This window comes from Coregonus clupeaformis, chromosome 1 (genome assembly GCF_020615455.1).
Source record: "Coregonus clupeaformis isolate EN_2021a chromosome 1, ASM2061545v1, whole genome shotgun sequence".
Classification (NCBI taxonomy): domain Eukaryota; kingdom Metazoa; phylum Chordata; class Actinopteri; order Salmoniformes; family Salmonidae; genus Coregonus; species Coregonus clupeaformis.
This window is the reverse complement of record NC_059192.1, coordinates 77,648,648-77,670,265: the sequence shown is the minus strand read 5'-3', so window position 1 is coordinate 77,670,265 and position 21,618 is coordinate 77,648,648. Positions and strand designations below refer to the sequence as shown.

The window sequence follows — 21,618 nt, the reverse complement described above, 5'->3', positions numbered from 1 at the left end:
CGCTCAGCCTGAAATTAACACACAGACATACACATCAGTCGCTCAGCCTGAAATTAACACACAGAGGCACATCAGTCGCTCAGCTTGGAATTAACACACACAGACAGACACATCAGTCGCTCAGCCTGAAATTAACACACTGAGAGGCACATCAGTCGCTCAGCCTGAAATTAACACACACAGACACATCAGTCGCTCAGCCTGAAATGAACACACTGAGAGGCACATCAGTCGCTCAGCCTGGAATTAACACACACAGACAGACACATCAGTCGCTCAGCCTGAAATTAACACACTGACAGACACATCAGTCGCTCAGCCTGAAATTAACACACTGAGAGGCACATCAGTCGCTCAGCCTGGAATTAACACACACAGACAGACACATCAGTCGCTCAGCCTGAAATTAACACAATGAGAGGCACATCAGTCGCTCAGCCTGGAATTAACACACTGAGAGGCACATCAGTCGCTCAGCCTGAAATTAACACACAGACATACACATCAGTCGCTCAGCCTGAAATTAACACACAGAGGCACATCAGTCGCTCAGCCAGGAATTAACACACACAGACAGACATCAGTCGCTCAGCCTGAAATTAACACACAGAGGCACATCAGTCGCTCAGCCTGGAATTAACACACACAGACAGACACATCAGTCGCTCAGCCTGAAATTAACACACAGACATACACATCAGTCGCTCAGCCTGAAATTAACACACAGAGGCACATCAGTCGCTAAGCCTGGAATTAACACACACAGACAGACATCAGTCGCTCAGCCTGAAATTAACACACTGAGAGGCACATCAGTCGCTCAGCCTGGAATTAACACACACAGACAGACATCAGTCGCTCAGCCTGAAATTAACACACTGAGAGGCACATCAGTCGCTCAGCCTGGAATTAACACACACAGACAGACACATCAGTCGCTCAGCCTGAAATTAACACACTGAGAGGCACATCAGTCGCTCAGCCTGAAATGAACACACAGAGGCACATCAGTCGCTCAGCCTGAAATTAACACACTGAGAGGCACATCAGTCGCTCAGCCTGAAATTAACACACAGAGGCACATCAGTCGCTCAGCCTGAAATTAACACACACAGACATACACATCAGTCGCTCAGCCTGAAATTAACACACAGAGGCACATCAGTCACTCAGCCTGGAATTAACACACACAGACAGACACATCAGTCGCTCAGCCTGGAATTAACACACACAGACAGACACATCAGTCGCTCAGCCTGAAATTAACACACTGAGAGGCACATCAGTCGCTCAGCCTGGAATTAACACACACACACAGACAGACATCAGTCGCTCAGCCTGAAATTAACACACACAGACAGACACATCAGTCGCTCAGCCTGAAATTAACACACAGAGGCACATCAGTCACTCAGCCTGGAATTAACACACACAGACAGACACATCAGTCGCTCAGCCTGGAATTAACACACACAGACAGACACATCAGTCGCTCAGCCTGGAATTAACACACACAGACAGACACATCAGTCGCTCAGCCTGAAATTAACACACTGAGAGGCACATCAGTCGCTCAGCCTGAAATTAACACACAGAGGCACATCAGTCGCTCAGCCTGAAATTAACACACACGGACATACACATCAGTCGCTCAGCCTGAAATTAACACACAGACATACACATCAGTCGCTCAGCCTGAAATTAACACACAGAGGCACATCAGTCGCTCAGCTTGGAATTAACACACACAGACAGACATCTCGCTCAGCCTGAAATTAACACACTGAGAGGCACATCAGTCGCTCAGCCTGGAATTAACACACACAGACAGACACATCAGTCGCTCAGCCTGAAATTAACACACTGAGAGGCACATCAGTCGCTCAGCCTGAAATTAACACACTGAGAGGCACATCAGTCGCTCAGCCTGAAATGAACACACAGAGGCACATCAGTCGCTCAGCCTGAAATTAACACACTGAGAGGCACATCAGTCGCTCAGCCTGAAATTAACACACTGAGAGGCACATCAGTCGCTCAGCCTGAAATTAACACACACAGACATACACATCAGTCGCTCAGCCTGAAATTAACACACAGAGGCACATCAGTCACTCAGCCTGGAATTAACACACACAGACAGACACATCAGTCGCTCAGCCTGGAATTAACACACACAGACAGACACATCAGTCGCTCAGCCTGAAATTAACACACTGAGAGGCACATCAGTCGCTCAGCCTGGAATTAACACACACACACAGACAGACATCAGTCGCTCAGCCTGAAATTAACACACACAGACAGACACATCAGTCGCTCAGCCTGAAATTAACACACAGAGGCACATCAGTCACTCAGCCTGGAATTAACACACACACAGACAGACACATCAGTCGCTCAGCCTGAAATGAACACACTGAGAGGCACATCAGTCGCTCAGCCTGGAATTAACACACACAGACAGACACATCAGTCGCTCAGCCTGAAATTAACACACTGAGAGGCACATCAGTCGCTCAGCCTGGAATTAACACACACACAGACAGACACATCAGTCGCTCAGCCTGAAATTAACACACAGAGGCACATCAGTCGCTCAGCCTGAAATTAACACACTGACAGACACATCAGTCGCTCAGCCTGAAATTAACACACTGAGAGGCACATCAGTCGCTCAGCCTGGAATTAACACACACAGACAGACACATCAGTCGCTCAGCCTGAAATTAACACAATGAGAGGCACATCAGTCGCTCAGCCTGGAATTAACACACAGAGGCACATCAGTCGCTCAGCCTGAAATTAACACACAGACATACACATCAATCGCTCAGCCTGAAATTAACACACAGAGGCACATCAGTCGCTCAGCCAGGAATTAACACACACAGACAGACATCAGTCGCTCAGCCTGAAATTAACACACTGAGAGGCACATCAGTCGCTCAGCCTGGAATTAACACACACAGACAGACACATCAGTCGCTCAGCCTGAAATTAACACACTTAGAGGCACATCAGTCGCTCAGCCTGAAATTAACACACAGAGGCACATCAGTCGCTCAGCCTGGAATTAACACACACAGACAGACACATCAGTCGCTCAGCCTGAAATTAACACACAGACATACACATCAGTCGCTCAGCCTGAAATTAACACACAGAGGCACATCAGTCGCTCAGCTTGGAATTAACACACACAGACAGACACATCAGTCGCTCAGCCTGAAATTAACACACTGAGAGGCACATCAGTCGCTCAGCCTGAAATTAACACACACAGACACATCAGTCGCTCAGCCTGAAATGAACACACTGAGAGGCACATCAGTCGCTCAGCCTGGAATTAACACACACAGACAGACACATCAGTCGCTCAGCCTGAAATTAACACACTGACAGACACATCAGTCGCTCAGCCTGAAATTAACACACTGAGAGGCACATCAGTCGCTCAGCCTGGAATTAACACACACAGACAGACACATCAGTCGCTCAGCCTGAAATTAACACAATGAGAGGCACATCAGTCGCTCAGCCTGGAATTAACACACTGAGAGGCACATCAGTCGCTCAGCCTGAAATTAACACACAGACATACACATCAGTCGCTCAGCCTGAAATTAACACACAGAGGCACATCAGTCGCTCAGCCAGGAATTAACACACACAGACAGACATCAGTCGCTCAGCCTGAAATTAACACACAGAGGCACATCAGTCGCTCAGCCTGGAATTAACACACACAGACAGACACATCAGTCGCTCAGCCTGAAATTAACACACAGACATACACATCAGTCGCTCAGCCTGAAATTAACACACAGAGGCACATCAGTCGCTAAGCCTGGAATTAACACACACAGACAGACATCAGTCGCTCAGCCTGAAATTAACACACTGAGAGGCACATCAGTCGCTCAGCCTGGAATTAACACACACAGACAGACATCAGTCGCTCAGCCTGAAATTAACACACTGAGAGGCACATCAGTCGCTCAGCCTGGAATTAACACACACAGACAGACACATCAGTCGCTCAGCCTGAAATTAACACACTGAGAGGCACATCAGTCGCTCAGCCTGAAATGAACACACAGAGGCACATCAGTCGCTCAGCCTGAAATTAACACACTGAGAGGCACATCAGTCGCTCAGCCTGAAATTAACACACAGAGGCACATCAGTCGCTCAGCCTGAAATTAACACACACAGACATACACATCAGTCGCTCAGCCTGAAATTAACACACAGAGGCACATCAGTCACTCAGCCTGGAATTAACACACACAGACAGACACATCAGTCGCTCAGCCTGGAATTAACACACACAGACAGACACATCAGTCGCTCAGCCTGAAATTAACACACTGAGAGGCACATCAGTCGCTCAGCCTGGAATTAACACACACACACAGACAGACATCAGTCGCTCAGCCTGAAATTAACACACACAGACAGACACATCAGTCGCTCAGCCTGAAATTAACACACAGAGGCACATCAGTCACTCAGCCTGGAATTAACACACACAGACAGACACATCAGTCGCTCAGCCTGGAATTAACACACACAGACAGACACATCAGTCGCTCAGCCTGGAATTAACACACACAGACAGACACATCAGTCGCTCAGCCTGAAATTAACACACTGAGAGGCACATCAGTCGCTCAGCCTGAAATTAACACACAGAGGCACATCAGTCGCTCAGCCTGAAATTAACACACACGGACATACACATCAGTCGCTCAGCCTGAAATTAACACACAGACATACACATCAGTCGCTCAGCCTGAAATTAACACACAGAGGCACATCAGTCGCTCAGCTTGGAATTAACACACACAGACAGACATCAGTCGCTCAGCCTGAAATTAACACACTGAGAGGCACATCAGTCGCTCAGCCTGGAATTAACACACACAGACAGACACATCAGTCGCTCAGCCTGAAATTAACACACTGAGAGGCACATCAGTCGCTCAGCCTGAAATTAACACACTGAGAGGCACATCAGTCGCTCAGCCTGAAATGAACACACAGAGGCACATCAGTCGCTCAGCCTGAAATTAACACACTGAGAGGCACATCAGTCGCTCAGCCTGAAATTAACACACTGAGAGGCACATCAGTCGCTCAGCCTGAAATTAACACACACAGACATACACATCAGTCGCTCAGCCTGAAATTAACACACAGAGGCACATCAGTCACTCAGCCTGGAATTAACACACACAGACAGACACATCAGTCGCTCAGCCTGGAATTAACACACACAGACAGACACATCAGTCGCTCAGCCTGAAATTAACACACTGAGAGGCACATCAGTCGCTCAGCCTGGAATTAACACACACACACAGACAGACATCAGTCGCTCAGCCTGAAATTAACACACACAGACAGACACATCAGTCGCTCAGCCTGAAATTAACACACAGAGGCACATCAGTCACTCAGCCTGGAATTAACACACACAGACAGACACATCAGTCGCTCAGCCTGGAATTAACACACACAGACAGACACATCAGTCGCTCAGCCTGGAATTAACACACACAGACAGACACATCAGTCGCTCAGCCTGAAATTAACACAATGAGAGGCACATCAGTCGCTCAGCCTGGAATTAACACACTGAGAGGCACATCAGTCACTCAGCCTGGAATTAACACACTGAGAGGCACATCAGTCGCTTAGCCTGAAATTAACACACTGAGAGGCACATCAGTCGCTCAGCCTGAAATTAACACACTGAGAGGCACATCAGTCGCTCAGCCTGAAATTAACACACACGGACATACACATCAGTCGCTCAGCCTGAAATTAACACACAGACATACACATCAGTCGCTCAGCCTGAAATTAACACACAGAGGCACATCAGTCGCTCAGCTTGGAATTAACACACACAGACAGACACATCAGTCGCTCAGCCTGAAATTAACACACTGAGAGGCACATCAGTCGCTCAGCCTGAAATTAACACACAGACACATCAGTCGCTCAGCCTGAAATGAACACACTGAGAGGCACATCAGTCGCTCAGCCTGGAATTAACACACACAGACAGACACATCAGTCGCTCAGCCTGAAATTAACACACTGAGAGGCACATCAGTCGCTCAGCCTGGAATTAACACACACACAGACAGACACATCAGTCGCTCAGCCTGAAATTAACACACTGACAGACACATCAGTCGCTCAGCCTGAAATTAACACACTGAGAGGCACATCAGTCGCTCAGCCTAAAATTAACTCACACAGACACATCAGTCGCTCAGCCTGAAATTTACACACAGAGGCACATCAGTCGCTCAGCCTGGAATTAACACACTGAGAGGCACATCAGTCGCTCAGCCTGGAATTATCACACACAGACAGACACATCAGTCGCTCAGCCTGAAATTAACACACTGAGAGGCACATCAGTCGCTCAGCCTGGAATTAACACACACATCAGTCGCTCAGCCTGAAATTAACACACACAGACAGACACATCAGTCGCTCAGCCTGAAATTAACACACAGAGGCACGTCAGTCGCTCAGCCTGGAATTAACAGACAGAGAGAAACATCAGTCACTCAGCCTGGAATTAACACACAGAAAGACACATCAGTCGCTCAGCCTGGAATTAACACAGAGACACACATCAGTTGCTCAGCCTGAAATTAACACACAGAGAGACAGACATTCTTGTCGTCTCTGGGAAACACACAGGCAGCTAGCTCAACATCACAATGAGAAGGCTAATGGGGAAATAAACAGATCTGCGTACACACTCACGATTTGAATTAACATCTTGACAAATGCATCACCACAGGTTCTCATGATAATGTGTGTGTGTGAGTGTCAGAGCAGAGGAAGCATTCGCTGTTAAGCAATTCCATGAGATTGCATTTCATGGAATATTTAGCACTATTCATTATGTAATGATGTAGTGAACTGATTTGGGGCAATTTAGCACCACATTAAATACCTAGTGACAGTGAACATGTTAAGCCCATTAACGGCCTTGGTTTGAACTCAAACAGAATCAAACAATACCTTTAACAGACTGTGGGATGATGAATGATCACGCATCGTGTTAGCTGATGTGCACGCATACAAACACAAGTCTTTAGTACTAACGTAGGGTGCTCCAACTAAAGTAAGGGTCCTGGAGAGCTAATGTACCGAGTGTGTAGGCTTTTGCTCCAGCCCAGCACAAATACACCTGATTAACCTAATCATAGTCTAGACTCCAGACTGAACACCATGATTAACCTAATCATGGTCTAGACTCCAGACTGAACACCATGATTAACCTAAATCATGGTCTAGACTCCAGACTGAACACCATGATTAGTTGATTATTTGAGTTTAGTGATGGGCTGGAACAAAAACCTGCACAGCCGTTAGCTCTTCAGGACCAGAGTTGAAGAACACTGTGTGTGTGTCTCCGTGCACAAGACTTACATCCATCTCGACCTCTCTCTCTTTCTCAGACAGGACAGAGTTGAGGGCCACTGCGGGGGTCCAGTGAAGTGCATCAGGGTCCACCTGGTTCAGCCTGGGGCTGGGGGTCCAGTGCAGCACGTCAGGGTCCACCTGGTTCAGCCTGGGGCTGGGGGTCCAGTGCAGCACGTCAGGGTCCACCTGGTTCAGCCTGGGGCTGGCTCGCAGCTTCTCCATGTGCCTCTGGATCAACCACTCTTTTCGGATCACCACAAACCTAAAGAAGAGCAATCAGAAACAACATAAAATCAGTCAATCAAACCTTGAGACATCATCAATGAGATCAATCAATCTATTCTGATCACTACAAAACTATAGATCAATAACCAATAAGATCAATCAAACCTAGAGATCAATAACCAATAAGATCAATCAATCTATTCTGATTACCACAAACCTAGAGAGGAGCAATCAAAAGTTATGACAAAAAGCACCAGCTTTCAACATATTCATGTATGTGACATGAAACATGGCTTGTAGTTAATAAAACTGAACATCAATCGATATCTTCTGATCACGAAGAACCTAGAGAGAAATCATAAACCAATCAAATCAACCCATTCTGATCACGAAGAACCTAGAGAGAAATCATAAACCAATCAAATCAACCCATTCTGATCACTACGGACCTACAGAGAAATCATAAACCAATCAAATCAACCCATTCTGATCACTATGAACCTAGAGAGAAGTCATAAACCAATCAAAATCAACCCATTCTGATCACTACAATCTAAAGAGCCAATCATAAACCAATGAACCAAACAATCAAATGTTTTTTTAAAGCCCTTTCTAAGTTAGCAATTGTCAGTAAGTACTGTCAAAGTGCTTTTACAGTCAACCAATAAGAAAAAGACCAGCTGTTGTAGAGTGAATCCACATGACCCATGGCGTTATGTAAGTTAATAAAGCTGAAACTGAGGATTCTCAGGCTGGAATAGCAGCAGGCTGTTCTGTCTGTCTGTTTCCTTAACCTGACTTACTTCTGCCAATATTCTGTTAAAAATACCCAGCGGCCTGAATAAGTCTGAGTCAGACAGGGTGCGTGCACACACACACACACACACACACACATACACACACAGCAAGAGTGTGAGTTAGGACTGACCTGCCGTCCTGCCTGTCAATCATGCAGAGATGCTGGAGAGTAGCGGCGATATCATGCGGACACATCCCAGTGGCCCTGCTTATTCCTTTAACGCTGATGTGTTTATCTGGCTGCTTATAGAGGTACTCTACCATGACACTTTTCCAATATGCCAGGTAGGATAAGCGACCCAGATCTGACAGAGGCTTCTCTGGGGAGCCAGCTTGTCCTTCCTGCCTCGTCAGAAGGTAACCTGAAACAGACACATTCAAACAAAACAACATGGCGTGAGAAGACATAACTTCAAAAAGACAGTACCTATATTATAACAAATCAACAATGTGAGAAGGGATTAAATCCTGTGCTTCAATCTAAGTAAGGTAATAAAATAATCCCACGGGCTGCGTCTCAATACACCCCATCCACCTTTGTCGGGCTTCCGCATCTGCGGTGGAAGGTGGACCGAGTTACAGCTGTATTTGTCAGACCATGACATCCTGAAAATCAGTCTCATCTGTAGTGTCCGAATGGTGTGGCCTACAAACTAATATGAAAGGATGAGACTCTCACGAACAGGAGGGTGTTCTCCGTTTTGCTCTACGGCCCCCACAAGTGTCACAGGACTCGTCTGATGCTAAACCGGTGCAGGTTTAATTGTTTTTTATGGAAGTATGGAGGTAGTTTTGTGCCAACATAAAAAAGGGGTTAAATATGTGTCCAAAAAACACAAATATTTCCTGAGCCTACTTATATATCTCCTAGATATAGGACAGACACTTCAAAACCTTATTCCTTATGATAACATTTTTGAATGTCTGTTTTGCCATGTATGAATAGTAGTAATAGTAAATTCTGTATTTTATCCCAAAAAAAATTATATTTTTTTATACCTACAGGGATCCTAAAATTCAAAATCAAATAGCTAAAAGATCCATTGTATGACCATCTTAAAACATTTGGTCAACATACCAATTAGTGGGCAAAAATAAATACATCTGAATTGGGCTGCATGTAAACGCTGCCATGTTTTGAAAAGGTAGGTAACCTTCAAACAATACAATGTTGTGAGAAAGTAGGCTAGTATGTAACCTAAAAAGACATTCTGACAAAAACACAATGCTTTACTCAAGCTAGCGAGAGACGGTTGTTGCTGCTGCATGTCTTAGACTGCAGTACATATTCATAATCTGACGTGCCATGACATCCTGACGTCGCTTCATTTTCACGTAGCAGAGAGTAGAAAGGGAGGCTATCAGATTTCCTCTCCTTCAACCTCCGTCAGATGCTATGATGCTGGCGTGGGCAACAAAGGAGGCGGAGGAGGAGAGGAGGGTGAACGAAAAAAGAGAGGAGAGGAAAAGCGACAACAAATGGAGGAGAGAAGCAGCTGGACGTCATTTCTCACAAGAGGTTGCACTTATCAGAGATAATGAAGAGGGGGAAATAAACAAAGTAAAAAGGTAGCTGTGTCTGTATGTAATTAGTTTTATAGCCGTCCTGTCAAGGGTCATCCATTATAAGCAGCTTGAACTTAATTAATGTATTTTAATGTGTGCACCCACTACAAGGAACCAAACAAGCACATCTAATCACCAAACACTGAATACATAATATTCCAGTCATTATGACAGTATTCATTACCCAAAGCTGAGACGAGGAGAGCCAATAATTGACAACAAATAAATGAGCTGCTAGAACAAAGATGAATAACTAACTAAAACACGGATAATAATAATAACGTAACACTAACAAGTCATATTTGATTCTGTGTGTTTTATAAATGTATCAGCTGTGATTTACCATCTTTAAATCAAAACAAAGAGCTTATTCAGAATCCTCTGGAGTAATGACTAGAAACCGCATTCACGCTGGTAAACGGAGCTAATGCTTTCCCTCTCACAGCGAGCTACCCGAGACAAATTGTTCCTCTAATACAATCCAATATAAGCAGAAAAGCTGTAAATGAGGATGTGTTCTCAGTCAACTTACCTGATAAAATAAGGGTAAAATAAAAATATACAAAAAAAATTGTTCAGACAGAGAGACACAGAGAGGCTGGATGTGATATTAAGAATGTGCAAAGATAACAAAGAGAGGAATTAAGAAGAGAACAGAGATGAGCTCCATGAGAGCGCTATTGGAAAATGTCTGTGGCTTTGTCCCAAATGGCACCCTATTCCCTATATAGTGCACTACTTTTGACCAGGGCCCATAGGGCTGTAGTGCCCTAACTAGGGCAACTTCCCAATCACTGCCCTGGGCCATTGGGATATTTTTTTTAGACCAGAGGAAAGAGTGCCTCCTACTGGCCCTCTGACACCAGTTCCAGCAGCATCTGGTCTCCCATCCAGGGACCAACCAGGACCAACCGTGCTTAGCTTCAGAGGCAAGCCAGCAGTGGGATGCAGGGTGGTATGCTGCTGGCAAAGTGAGCAGGAAATCAAATGCTCCATTACAACTCTACCACCCACCCACGCACACACCACTACTACTACTACTACTACTACTCCAAAGAGGAAAACGTGAACTAATAAAATAGCTATGACAAACAGTCCAAATTCAGAGTGGAGGGTTATTCCAATAAAGAACCCCTAGAGGCAAACATGCTGCTAAATGTAATTGGATATCAAATATTAACTTATGCAGACGTAACCTAATACGTCTTTATAATTCCTGATTATATTATTGAAAACATGATTACTTATGCATGTAAATTGCCTTGACTTACCCATTTAAATTAATTCACAACATAATTGAAGTACCTGATTAACCATGTTTCCACCTTTTTCTGTGAGTAAAGTACGTCGGATACAAAATGTCACCACAGGCCTGATGGAAATAGCAAATTTGTCAGTAAACTTTCCAAATTTCTACAAAACAAAACACGCTAGACAAGGTGGGATCTTCTTTTGTGTCAGTAAAATAAATTATGCGAGAAATGGCCATATAATAACTATCAAATCGAAGTAAACTTGGAGTCATGCGATGATATGGTGTGGGGTCCTCCCACTACGACTGGGGAAAGCATACAGTTTATTAGGCTACAGATTAAATAAATGATGAAGAACTTCACAGGGTGATGAAAGTGCACGGTGATGAGCTTGATGCTCCTTTTCAATAAATATCGAGGGTCTTATTCTGGTGACATGATGATCGATGCTTGGCTGCCGTTTGATAAATAAAAATAATCTTGCTCTTTTGTCCATAATAATCTCATGTAGGTAGCCTACCCACACTATCTGCTAGCTGTTGGCTAGAGAGCACGTGCCAAGACCAGAGTGGGCACGTTCCCTATATAATACTTTTTTTTTTGTGACAAAACCATCAGTAGAGTTGAAAATGTGATGGAAACCCATTTAACTTGTATGTTTTTTTCAGTAAATGGGAATTTAACAGCAAAAGTGATTTTTATGTGCACTACGTCATCACGCATATACTTTTATCCGCAAGTGAATTTGATGGAAACATCTCTGGTGGGAAAATGTGCAGATTGTTTTTTATGCGGATATTAGAATATTCACATGAAAATCTGTCACCAATTGGATGGAAACCTAGCTAGTGGCACAAATGTATGGCTGGAAAACAGATTATTTTAAATTGTAAAGAATCAGGCAAGGATTCTAGAATCAAGCAGGAATTGAGTTTTATGTTCTTAGAATGCTTTAAGGGACTTACTGAAATCAATGAGGAACCTTCCAAAGCCTTGCCTTTGGTACTGAGGCATGATCATTATACAGGAGACATTGTATTTCTGCTGGCAAAGCTTTTCCTGAGGGAAGGGGAAACAGATCAAGTATGTCAGAGCTGCACTGAAGCTGGCAATTTATTGCACCTGCCACTGTCCTTGTCTAAAGCAAACACACACACACTTGTGCACGCACACTCAGGCGCACACACACACACACACACACACACACACACACACACACACACAAACCCTTGAGAATACATTTAGCTTTTAAGAGGACTAATATAGTAAAGACACTGTCACTGCATTAAGCAAACATATTTTTCATTCTATTGAATATCCTCACCTTGGAGAAATAACCCACAAGGTGACAGCCTTTCTCGTCGTTCTTTGTTAGTATGTAAAAGAGGAAAGGCTCCACGTCGTAATATAGGGTCTTGTGATCCAGGAACAGCTTGGCTAACAAGCAGAGGTTTTGGCAGAAGAGCTTGCTGACATTTCCATCCACCTAAACACGGAACAAAACCAGCATGAGAACAATGTTCAAATTGAAACAAACAGTTGATTCTTTCCACCTCTCCTGCAAAACCATTCAGTCACATTTCATACACCAGCATATGATCATAGTCCCAAACAGCACCCTTTAAAGTGCACTTATTTTGACCAGGGCCCATAGGGCAGTGCACTATAAAGGGAATAGGGCGCCATTGGGCCCTGGTAAAAAAGGAGAATAGGGTGCCATTTGGGTCCTGAAAAAATCTTTGCGGTATTTTTATATAGGGAATAGGGTGCCATTTGGGATGCACCCATTGCTTTACAACTTTGAAGAGTGACCTCTGACCTCGAACACTGAAAGGTCGTCCTTCCTGTAAATCTCATTGGCTGGAGGGTGAAACCAGCCACACTTCTTGGCGTGTCGCTGGAGGATGTTCTTGCTTCTCATGTACTTCAGACAGAACTCACACAGGTAAAGCTTTTGCAATCTGCCAACAACAGAGACAAAAGTTAGCCTATAATTTGGATTTCAACTAATCAGTTGACACACCGATTTCCCCTCAGGGATTAATAAAGTATTTATTTTCTTATAAAATAAAAAAGCCTAGCATTGATCGCCATTTGTCCGACCTGAGTTTAAGAAATAATAAACTGTACCTTGAGTATTCAGGTGGGTAAGGCGAAGAGTGCCAGGTTTGGATTTCATACTTTCCAAACTCAATGACGGCCGGGTATCGTCCAGAGTCAGTGATGGTCATGGTTCCATTTCTCTAAACACGACAATACAAAATAAAAATGTCTCAACGTCGTACCACAAGCATTCATTCAAACAATATCAAAGATCTCAGTCTGACATAGGCAGCATCTTCAAACAGAAACTTGGGATGTGGACCCTTCCCTTTGTGACATTAAAACGTATTTTCAAGTCTGAAAACATCTGACAAACGTAGATTTTGGGGTTGTAATGTTAATCTATAAATGCTACATATAACTTACATTGATTAGGTGATAGGTGTGAGAAGTGTGATTGAGAAAGGTTCTTTTGGACAGTTCACTCACCTGCGACGAGAGCTCTTGGACCTTTGTGAATATATCCACGTCTTCCTCTGTGACGTGTTCCCTGGAGACCGCTACGAAGCCAGGTTCCTGCTTCACCCTCAGTTCACCTTCACAGCCTGTTACAGCAACAAAACATTACAGCCTGTTACAGTCACCAAGCAGCCTGTTACAGTCACAGTCACCAAACAGGCTGTTACAGTCACAGTCACCAAACAGGCTGTTACAGTCACAGTCACCAAACAGGCTTTTACAGTCACCAAACAGGCTGTTACAGTCACAGTCACCAAACAGGCTGTTACAGTCACCAAACAGGCTGTTACAGTCACAGTCACCAAACAGGCTGTTACAGTCACAGTAACCAAACATTCACATCAGAGGTGTACCATCAAACATGGTGGATTATCATCACTGCTTTATACAGTAGACAGGGAGCAGTGTTCTGTAGCCCGTGAACATTCAGTATAGTAAATGCATTTGGTTTTAATGTGCTTTTAATGTATGTTTTGTTACACAGCCTCTGCGAGGTTATGTCTCTGTGGAGTTGTGTAATGAATGTATCATCTCTGCACCTGTGAATGAAAATCCTGAATGTAATGACGTGAAACTAAATCACTCTACTAACGTAACCACTTTCATGTGCTTAATCATCCCACCAAGTCTGCATCCCAAAAGGCACTCTATTCCCTATATAGTGCACTACTTTGGACCCCGGCCCATGTGTCTCTGGTCAAAAAGTAATGCACTATGCAGGGAATACTAGGGTGCCATTTGGGACACAGCCCCAGACAGTTTCCCATGAATTAACAAGCCAATGCAGTGACAGCAGCAGTGTGGAGACTACCATATAACAGCAATGATGTTGAAAAGATAAGCAAGCAGCTTTAGCATACATGAAACACTTGAAATGATGTATTATACACTAACAAAAGTGGAAATGATACATTAAAAAACAAATTACAAATATTTGTTTGAGACTTGAGTATACGTTTTAAATGTGTAGATGGACGTTTTGGCTTTCCACTTTAAACACTTTTGCTTCTATTCACTGTATTATTTACAACCCCTTCAAATCAAATCCATATCCTTTAAAAACATCTTAGCCCTTTAGGGCCGGTTTCCCAGACACAGATTAAGCCCAGTCCTGGACTAAGAAGCATGCTCAATGGAGAATCTCAATTGAACATGCTTCTTAGTCCAGGACTAGGATAAATCTGTGTCCGGGAAACTGGCCCTATGATACCAAATCAGATGGGGGAGGGTGTAGATCGATAGATGTAATCACCATGTCAAATGCGAGTCATAAATGGCAGGTGTATGTGTGTCAGTCTAACGACTGTGGGAGGTTAGGGTTGAATGGTGACAGTGCCACTGGTGGTAGTGGTGATGGTGGGTGGAATGGGAGGCAGAAGAGTGAGTCTTAATAATCCAACTACAGAACAGTACAGTCACTACTAGGCGACAATCACAATGGGAGAAGCCAGTGCACTAATGCAGAGGGTCAAGGACAGGCCAAGGAGAGAGCAGTATGAAGGAGGGGTTAGTGTTTGGGACATGCACTACTATGACAAAGAAGCCGACGGCAGAGAGATGGAACTGAAGCTGCATAGCTAGATTCATTACGCAGCCAAAGTCAAAACGCAATAACGAAATTAAACGGGTTGAAAAAAACGGAAATGAATTAATTAAAAGTAGGTGGTGTAAAAGATTAGTAGTAGAAACTGTTAAAATGTTATTGAATTAAAGCGAGGCAAAGCCTAAATGCACTTGTTCACTCATACAGTAGTATGGTAAAAAATTAAAATAGCCAGGCAATTTGTGACAAGCCTTGGGTTAAAAAAAGATTTCAACTAGCGAAGGTAGACTCTGGTAGTTTCGGTCGGAGCGTTCACGCCTTTGCTTACCATGGTCGTGCTCTGCCTTAATTCTTCCTTCGTCTGTCATGTCTCCCTTTCCTGGTGTTTCCTGGGGTCCCTTCTGAGGGGTAACTCTACATCTTAGCCTGCCTAGCGTCCTGTGCTTTTTAAAAAAGGGATTACGTCTGAAGTGACTGACCACCTTAAAGGGGCGCCCCCTGGGCCGGCCCGGCCCGAGATGGGAGGAGGAGTGGGACGACAACAACAACAACCTATTCTTTGTCATCTCTTTCTTTCCGAGGCGCTGTTGGGAAGGATGGGGAATGAGAGGACACGTTTTGGACGCGGTGGCACAGGACCCTAAGTCCTGCTTACGGTGTCTGCGCCTAGGTGGTGCGTAGCAAGGCAGTCCCTTTTTCCGAGATTGTCCCTGAGTGGCATAGATATGGGAGAGTCCATCAAAGAGTCCCTTAAGTTGGTTGTGATTAGAGAGACTAGTGATGGAGGGGACGCTAGACTGGCTGGAAGAACTCTGGGGGGAGTTAGCGGAGGTGGAGCTGGAGGAGACCTGGGAGGTGGTGGGGCTATGTCCAAGCGACGTGGGTGGGAGAGGGAGTGTACAGGGAGATAGGGTGGTGGTGGTTAGCTTTTGACTTGGAGTTGTATCGGACTTTGCAGCCAAGCCAACAACTGACTGAGACGGACTGAGTTTCCATAGTTTCGGCGGAGGGCCCGGCTTTTTCCTAGCAGGACAACAAGACTGTGACCCTTTCAGGGCAGAGGGGTCTAAGATTTCGCTGGCTCGCGACGACCTGCGGCCGACAGGCGAGGGGGTAAAGAATTTGGAAAGCCCATCGATAAGCCCTTTGGTTTTCTTGTTAACAGTGAGTGTAGCTGCTGGGGTGGAGGAGGACGAGGTGGGCGTGAGGGGGGGGGTGGTGGAAGGGGTGGAGGAGGAGGTGGTGAATTGGGTGGTGAAGGTGACAGCGTCACCGGCCCAACAGGGGTCTGATGTAGCAACAGCCAATCTGTCTGTGGCGTCCTTCACAGATGCTGCATGACCAGATGAAGGTGTGGAACAGACGGTAAGCTTTTGACCCCTACCAGGTGACCCCCTTCCTCCCCGGGCTAGCATGGAGCTGTCACCACCGCTTACAGACCTACAAAAGAAAACAGCATAGAGGTTAGGCAAGGACACAAACTATGGTATGAATCAAAAGCTAAACAAAGCTGAAGTTTATGAAAATAACATAGTCATAACAACTCAACAACAACAATATTGCGATAAAAAGCTGGTGGATTTCCTTGAGGCAACCATTTATTGGTACACTAAAGTAAAGACAATATTTACAGATCATGGTGATAAACTTACATTCTTTGTTTGAGCTTATTTCTGGGCCTCCCCATTGGCTTTGCATATCGACGTTTGATCTGATCGGCTTTCTTATGCAGCAGTTTCTTTCCATTTTCATTGGGCCTGCAGACCTGGCAGACCCAGATACCTAGAGAGACCCCAGACAGAGAGAGGAGAGCATCGATTAGGTGGCTTTATCAACTGACACCACACATTCATTTGAAACATTTCCCTTTAAAATGGAGAAACACTCCCACTCACTCCTTACAACGAACAACAATCAATTACTCAGCACAAAGCAGAGAAATCCATACGAAAAAAACATCAGGGTCCACTGAAATAGACTTCTAGTCTGTTTCCCAAATGGAACACTATACAGTGCACTACTTTTGACCAGGGCCCATGTAGGGAAGAGGGTACCATTTGGGAGACAGCCCATGTCAGCTCATTTTGAGCAAAGCAATGCGACTTGTGTGAATATTAGTCCTGCTGTCAAAGGTCTTACACTACAGTAGTTGTTCAATCATTACAAGCATAGCTGTAGGCCATGTACAGTAATCTACATATAGCAAATCTCCCCTGGGACTGGGGAATAATTTGATATTCATGCAAAGCTCCTAACAAGCCATCTCTGCTTCACTATGATGATTGACAGCCCTAAAGGCCCCCTATGAAGAACACACACACACACAGAAAGATAGACAGAGAGAGAGAGAGAGAGAGAGAGAGAGAGAGAGAGAGAGAGAGAGAGAGAGAGAGAGCAGAGAGAGACAGTCAGCGAGAGAGAGACAGAGAGAGACAGAGAGAGACAGAGAGAGAGAGAGAGAGAGAGAGAGAGAGAGAGAGAGAGAGAGAGAGAGAGAGAGAGAGAGAGAGAGAGAGAGAGAGAGAGAGAGAGCGCGAGAGAGAGACAGCGAGAGAGAGACAGCGAGAGAGAGAGAGACAGAGAGAGAACATACAGTGTATAAACGCCTTTACCTTTTGGCATCGTTGAGAGTGGTGGGTTGCAGCACTCCATGTGAAACCCACGATCACAAGAGTCACAGAACAGCATCTCGTCCTGCAAGGAGACAGGAGGCATGTGTGGGGCTGTGTGGTGGCTTCCCTGTTGTTGCATAAATGTTACACCTTCTGTCATTTCACTCTAAAGAGGGACATGTCCGTTTAGTTTAATATGGATGATGGATGTGGAGGTGAATTATGTTGAAGGGTGGAGGGAGAAAAAGGAGTCTTCACAACATGTTGCCCGGAAATGGCAGATCTAAAATCTTTCATGATACATCTGTGTCCCAAACGGCACAATATTCCCTATATAGTGCACTACTTTTGACCAGAGCCCTGATCAAAAGTAGTACATTATATATAGGGCCCCATTTGGGACACAACAAGGCCCAAATCCCTGTCATTCGCAAGAGAATGAGACGGAGATATCGGGGACGTAGGTCGAGGTGCCCTGTAAGGATCCGACGGCGAGTGGGTAATCTGCCTCTACCATCAGTCCTACTAGCCAACGTACAATCATTGGATAACAAAATAGACGAGCTACGATGACGAATATCCTACCAACGGGACATTAAAAACTGTAATATTTTATGTTTCAGCGAGTCGTGGCTGAACGGCGACATGGATAACATACAGCTGGCGGGTTTACGCTGCATCGGCAAGATAAAACAGCTGCCTCCGGTAAGACAAGGGGTGGCGGTCTGTGAATATTTGTAAACAACAGCTGGTGCACGAAATCTAATATTAATGAAGTCTCAAGGTTTTGCTCACCTGAGGTAGAGTATCTCATGATAAGCTGTAGACCACACTATTTACCTAGAGAGTTTATCTATATTTTTCGTATCTGTCTATTTACCACCACAAACTGATGCTGGCACTAAGACCGCACTCAATGAGCTGTATAAGGCCATAAGCAAACAGAAAAACGCTCAACCAGAGGCGGTGCTCCTAGTGGCCGGGGACTTTAATGCAGGGAAACAAATCCGTTTTACCTCATTTCTACCAGAATGTTAAATGTGCAACCAGAAGGAAAAAAACTCTAGACCACCTTTACTCCACACACAGAGACGCATACAAAGCTCTCCCTCGCCCTCCATTTGGAAAATCTGACCATAATTCTATCCTCCTGATTCCTGCTTAGAAGCAAAAACTAAAGCAGGAAGCACCAGTAACTCGGTCAATAAAAAAGTGGTCAGATGACGCAGATGCTAAGCTGCAGGACTGTTTTGCTAGCACAGACTGGAATATGTTCCGGGATTCTTCCAATGACATTGAGGAGTACACCACATCAGTCACTGGCTTCATCAATAAGTGCATCGATGACGTCGTCCCCACAGTGACTGTACGTACATACCCCAACCAGAAGCCATGGATTACAGGCAACATCCGCACTGAGCTAAAGGGTAGAGCTGCCGCTTTAAAGGAACGGGACTCTAACCCGGATGCTTATAAGAAATCTCGCTATGCCCGCCGACAAACCATCAAACAGGCAAAGCATCAACACAGGACTAAGATTGAATCGTACTACACTGGCTCCGACGCTTGTCGGATGTGGCAGGACTTGCAAACTATTACAGACTATAAAAGGGAAGCACAGCCACGAGCTGCCCAGTGTCACAAGCCTACCAGACGAGCTAAATTACTTCTATGCTCGCTTCGAGGCAAGCAACACTGAAGCATGCATGAGAGCATCAGCTGTTCCGGACGACTGTGTGATCACGCTCTCAGTAGCCGATGTGAGTAAGACCTTTAAACAGGTCAACATTCACAAGGCCGCAGGGCCAGACGGATTACCAGGACGTGTACTCCGAGCATGCGCTGACCAACTGGCAAATGTCTTCACTGACATTTTCAACCTGTCCCTGACTGAGTCTGTAATACCAACATGTCTCAAGCAGACCACCATAGTCCCTGTGCCCAAGAGCACTAAGGTAACCTGGCTAAATGACTACAGACCCGTAGCACTCACGTCTGTAGCCATGAAGTGCTTTGAAAGGCTGGTCATGGCTCACATCAACACCATTATCACAGAAACCCTAGACCCACTCCAATTTGCATACCGCCCCAACAGATCCACAGATTATGCAATCTCGATTGCACTCCACATTGCCCTTTCCCACCTGGACAAAAGGAAAATAAAGAATTTTATTCATGGACTACAGCTCAGTGTTCAACACTATAGTGCCCTCAAAGCTCATCACTAAGCTAAGGACCCTGGAACTAAACACCTCCCTCTGCAACTGGATCCTGGACTTCCTGACAGGCCGCCCCCAGGTGGGAAGGTTAGGTAACAACACATCTGCCACGCTGATCCTCAACACGGGGGCCCTTCATGGGTGCGTACTCAGTCCCCCTCCTGTACTCCCTGTTCACACATGACTGCATGGCCAGGAACGACTCCAACACCATCATTAAGTTTGCCGACGACACAACAGTGGTAGGCCTGATCACCGACAACTATGAGACAGCCTATAGGGAGGAGGTCAGAGACCTGGCCGTGTGGTGGCAGGATAACAACCTCTCCCTTAACGTGATCAAGACAAAGGAGATGATTGTGGACGACAGGAAAAGGAGGACCGAGCACGCCCCCATTCTCATCGACAGGGCTGTAGTGGAGTAGGTTGAGAGCTTCAAGTTCCTTGGTGACCACATCACCAACAAACTATCATGGTCCAAACACACCAAGACAGTCGTGAAGAGGGCACGACAAAGCCTATTCCCCTCAGGAGACTGAAAAGATTTGGCATGGGTCCTCAGATCCTCAAAAAGTTATACAGCTGCACCATTGAGAGCATCCTGACTGGTTGCATCACTGCCTGGTATGGCAACTGCTCGGCCTCCGACCGCAAGGCACTACAGAGGGTAGTGCGTACGGCCCAGTACATCACTGGGGCCAAGCTTCCTGCCATCCAGGACCTCTATACCAGGCAAAATGTAAAAATGTATATAGCCTTTATTTTTTTACTCATTTATTTTTTACTTAACACTTATTTTTCTTAAAACTGCATTGTTGGTTAAGGGCTAGTAAGTAAGCATTTCACTGTAAGGTCTACACCTGTTGTATTCGGCGCATGTGACAAATATAATTTGATTTGATGAAAGCAATATCAATCTCTATCTCACACAGATGAAATGGTATGGTTCCGTATTTAGAACAAAATCTAAGGTATTAAAATACTTACAGCGTTTTTACCCTGTATTCGACAGGAGCTACAGGTTTTGCATTCTATACATTGCCATCGCAATCTCTTCACATTTGTGGTCAGCTCTGGGGAGAACTTCAGACAAGATGGGTGTCCTGTAGAGGTAATTAAAGAGTGTTATTAGTGTTGTTGCACATTTCAACCATCCTTTAGGCTGTGTCCCAAATGGCACCCTATTCCCCATGTAGTGCAATACTTTTGACCAGCGACCAGGACAGTGGTCAAAATTAGTGCACTACATAGGGAAGAGGGTCCTTTTTGGGACACATCCTTCAATATCAGTTTCACCGAGCGGGAGCGCGACCTTCCCATTATGTTCACACAGCAAGGTTAAATATTAACATATTGCATCATCAACAATGTTGAGCAGC

The 21,618-nt window shown here is 45.1% G+C and overlaps 1 protein-coding gene across 4 annotated transcripts in view; it reads right to left on the bottom strand.

Annotated features, from left to right (window-relative positions):
- Positions 1-21,618, bottom strand: part of LOC121576101 (histone acetyltransferase KAT6B) — a 54,957-nt gene that overhangs the window by 12,044 nt on the left and 21,295 nt on the right. For 3 of the 4 annotated variants that reach the window (XM_041889370.2, XM_041889372.2, XM_041889371.2), the window contains exons 4-14: positions 21,227-21,342; positions 18,021-18,102; positions 17,061-17,190; positions 15,737-16,848; positions 13,836-13,951; positions 13,434-13,546; positions 13,123-13,264; positions 12,628-12,789; positions 12,269-12,362; positions 8,615-8,846; positions 7,468-7,723 (exon numbers count right to left, since the gene is read on the bottom strand). In XM_041889370.2, the coding sequence (XP_041745304.2) occupies positions 7,468-7,723; positions 8,615-8,846; positions 12,269-12,362; positions 12,628-12,789; positions 13,123-13,264; positions 13,434-13,546; positions 13,836-13,951; positions 15,737-16,848; positions 17,061-17,190; positions 18,021-18,102; positions 21,227-21,342 (2,555 nt within the window). The remainder of the gene's footprint in view (positions 1-7,467; positions 7,724-8,614; positions 8,847-12,268; positions 12,363-12,627; positions 12,790-13,122; positions 13,265-13,433; positions 13,547-13,835; positions 13,952-15,736; positions 16,849-17,060; positions 17,191-18,020; positions 18,103-21,226; positions 21,343-21,618) is intronic. The other variant, XM_041889373.2, reaches the window with a different exon arrangement.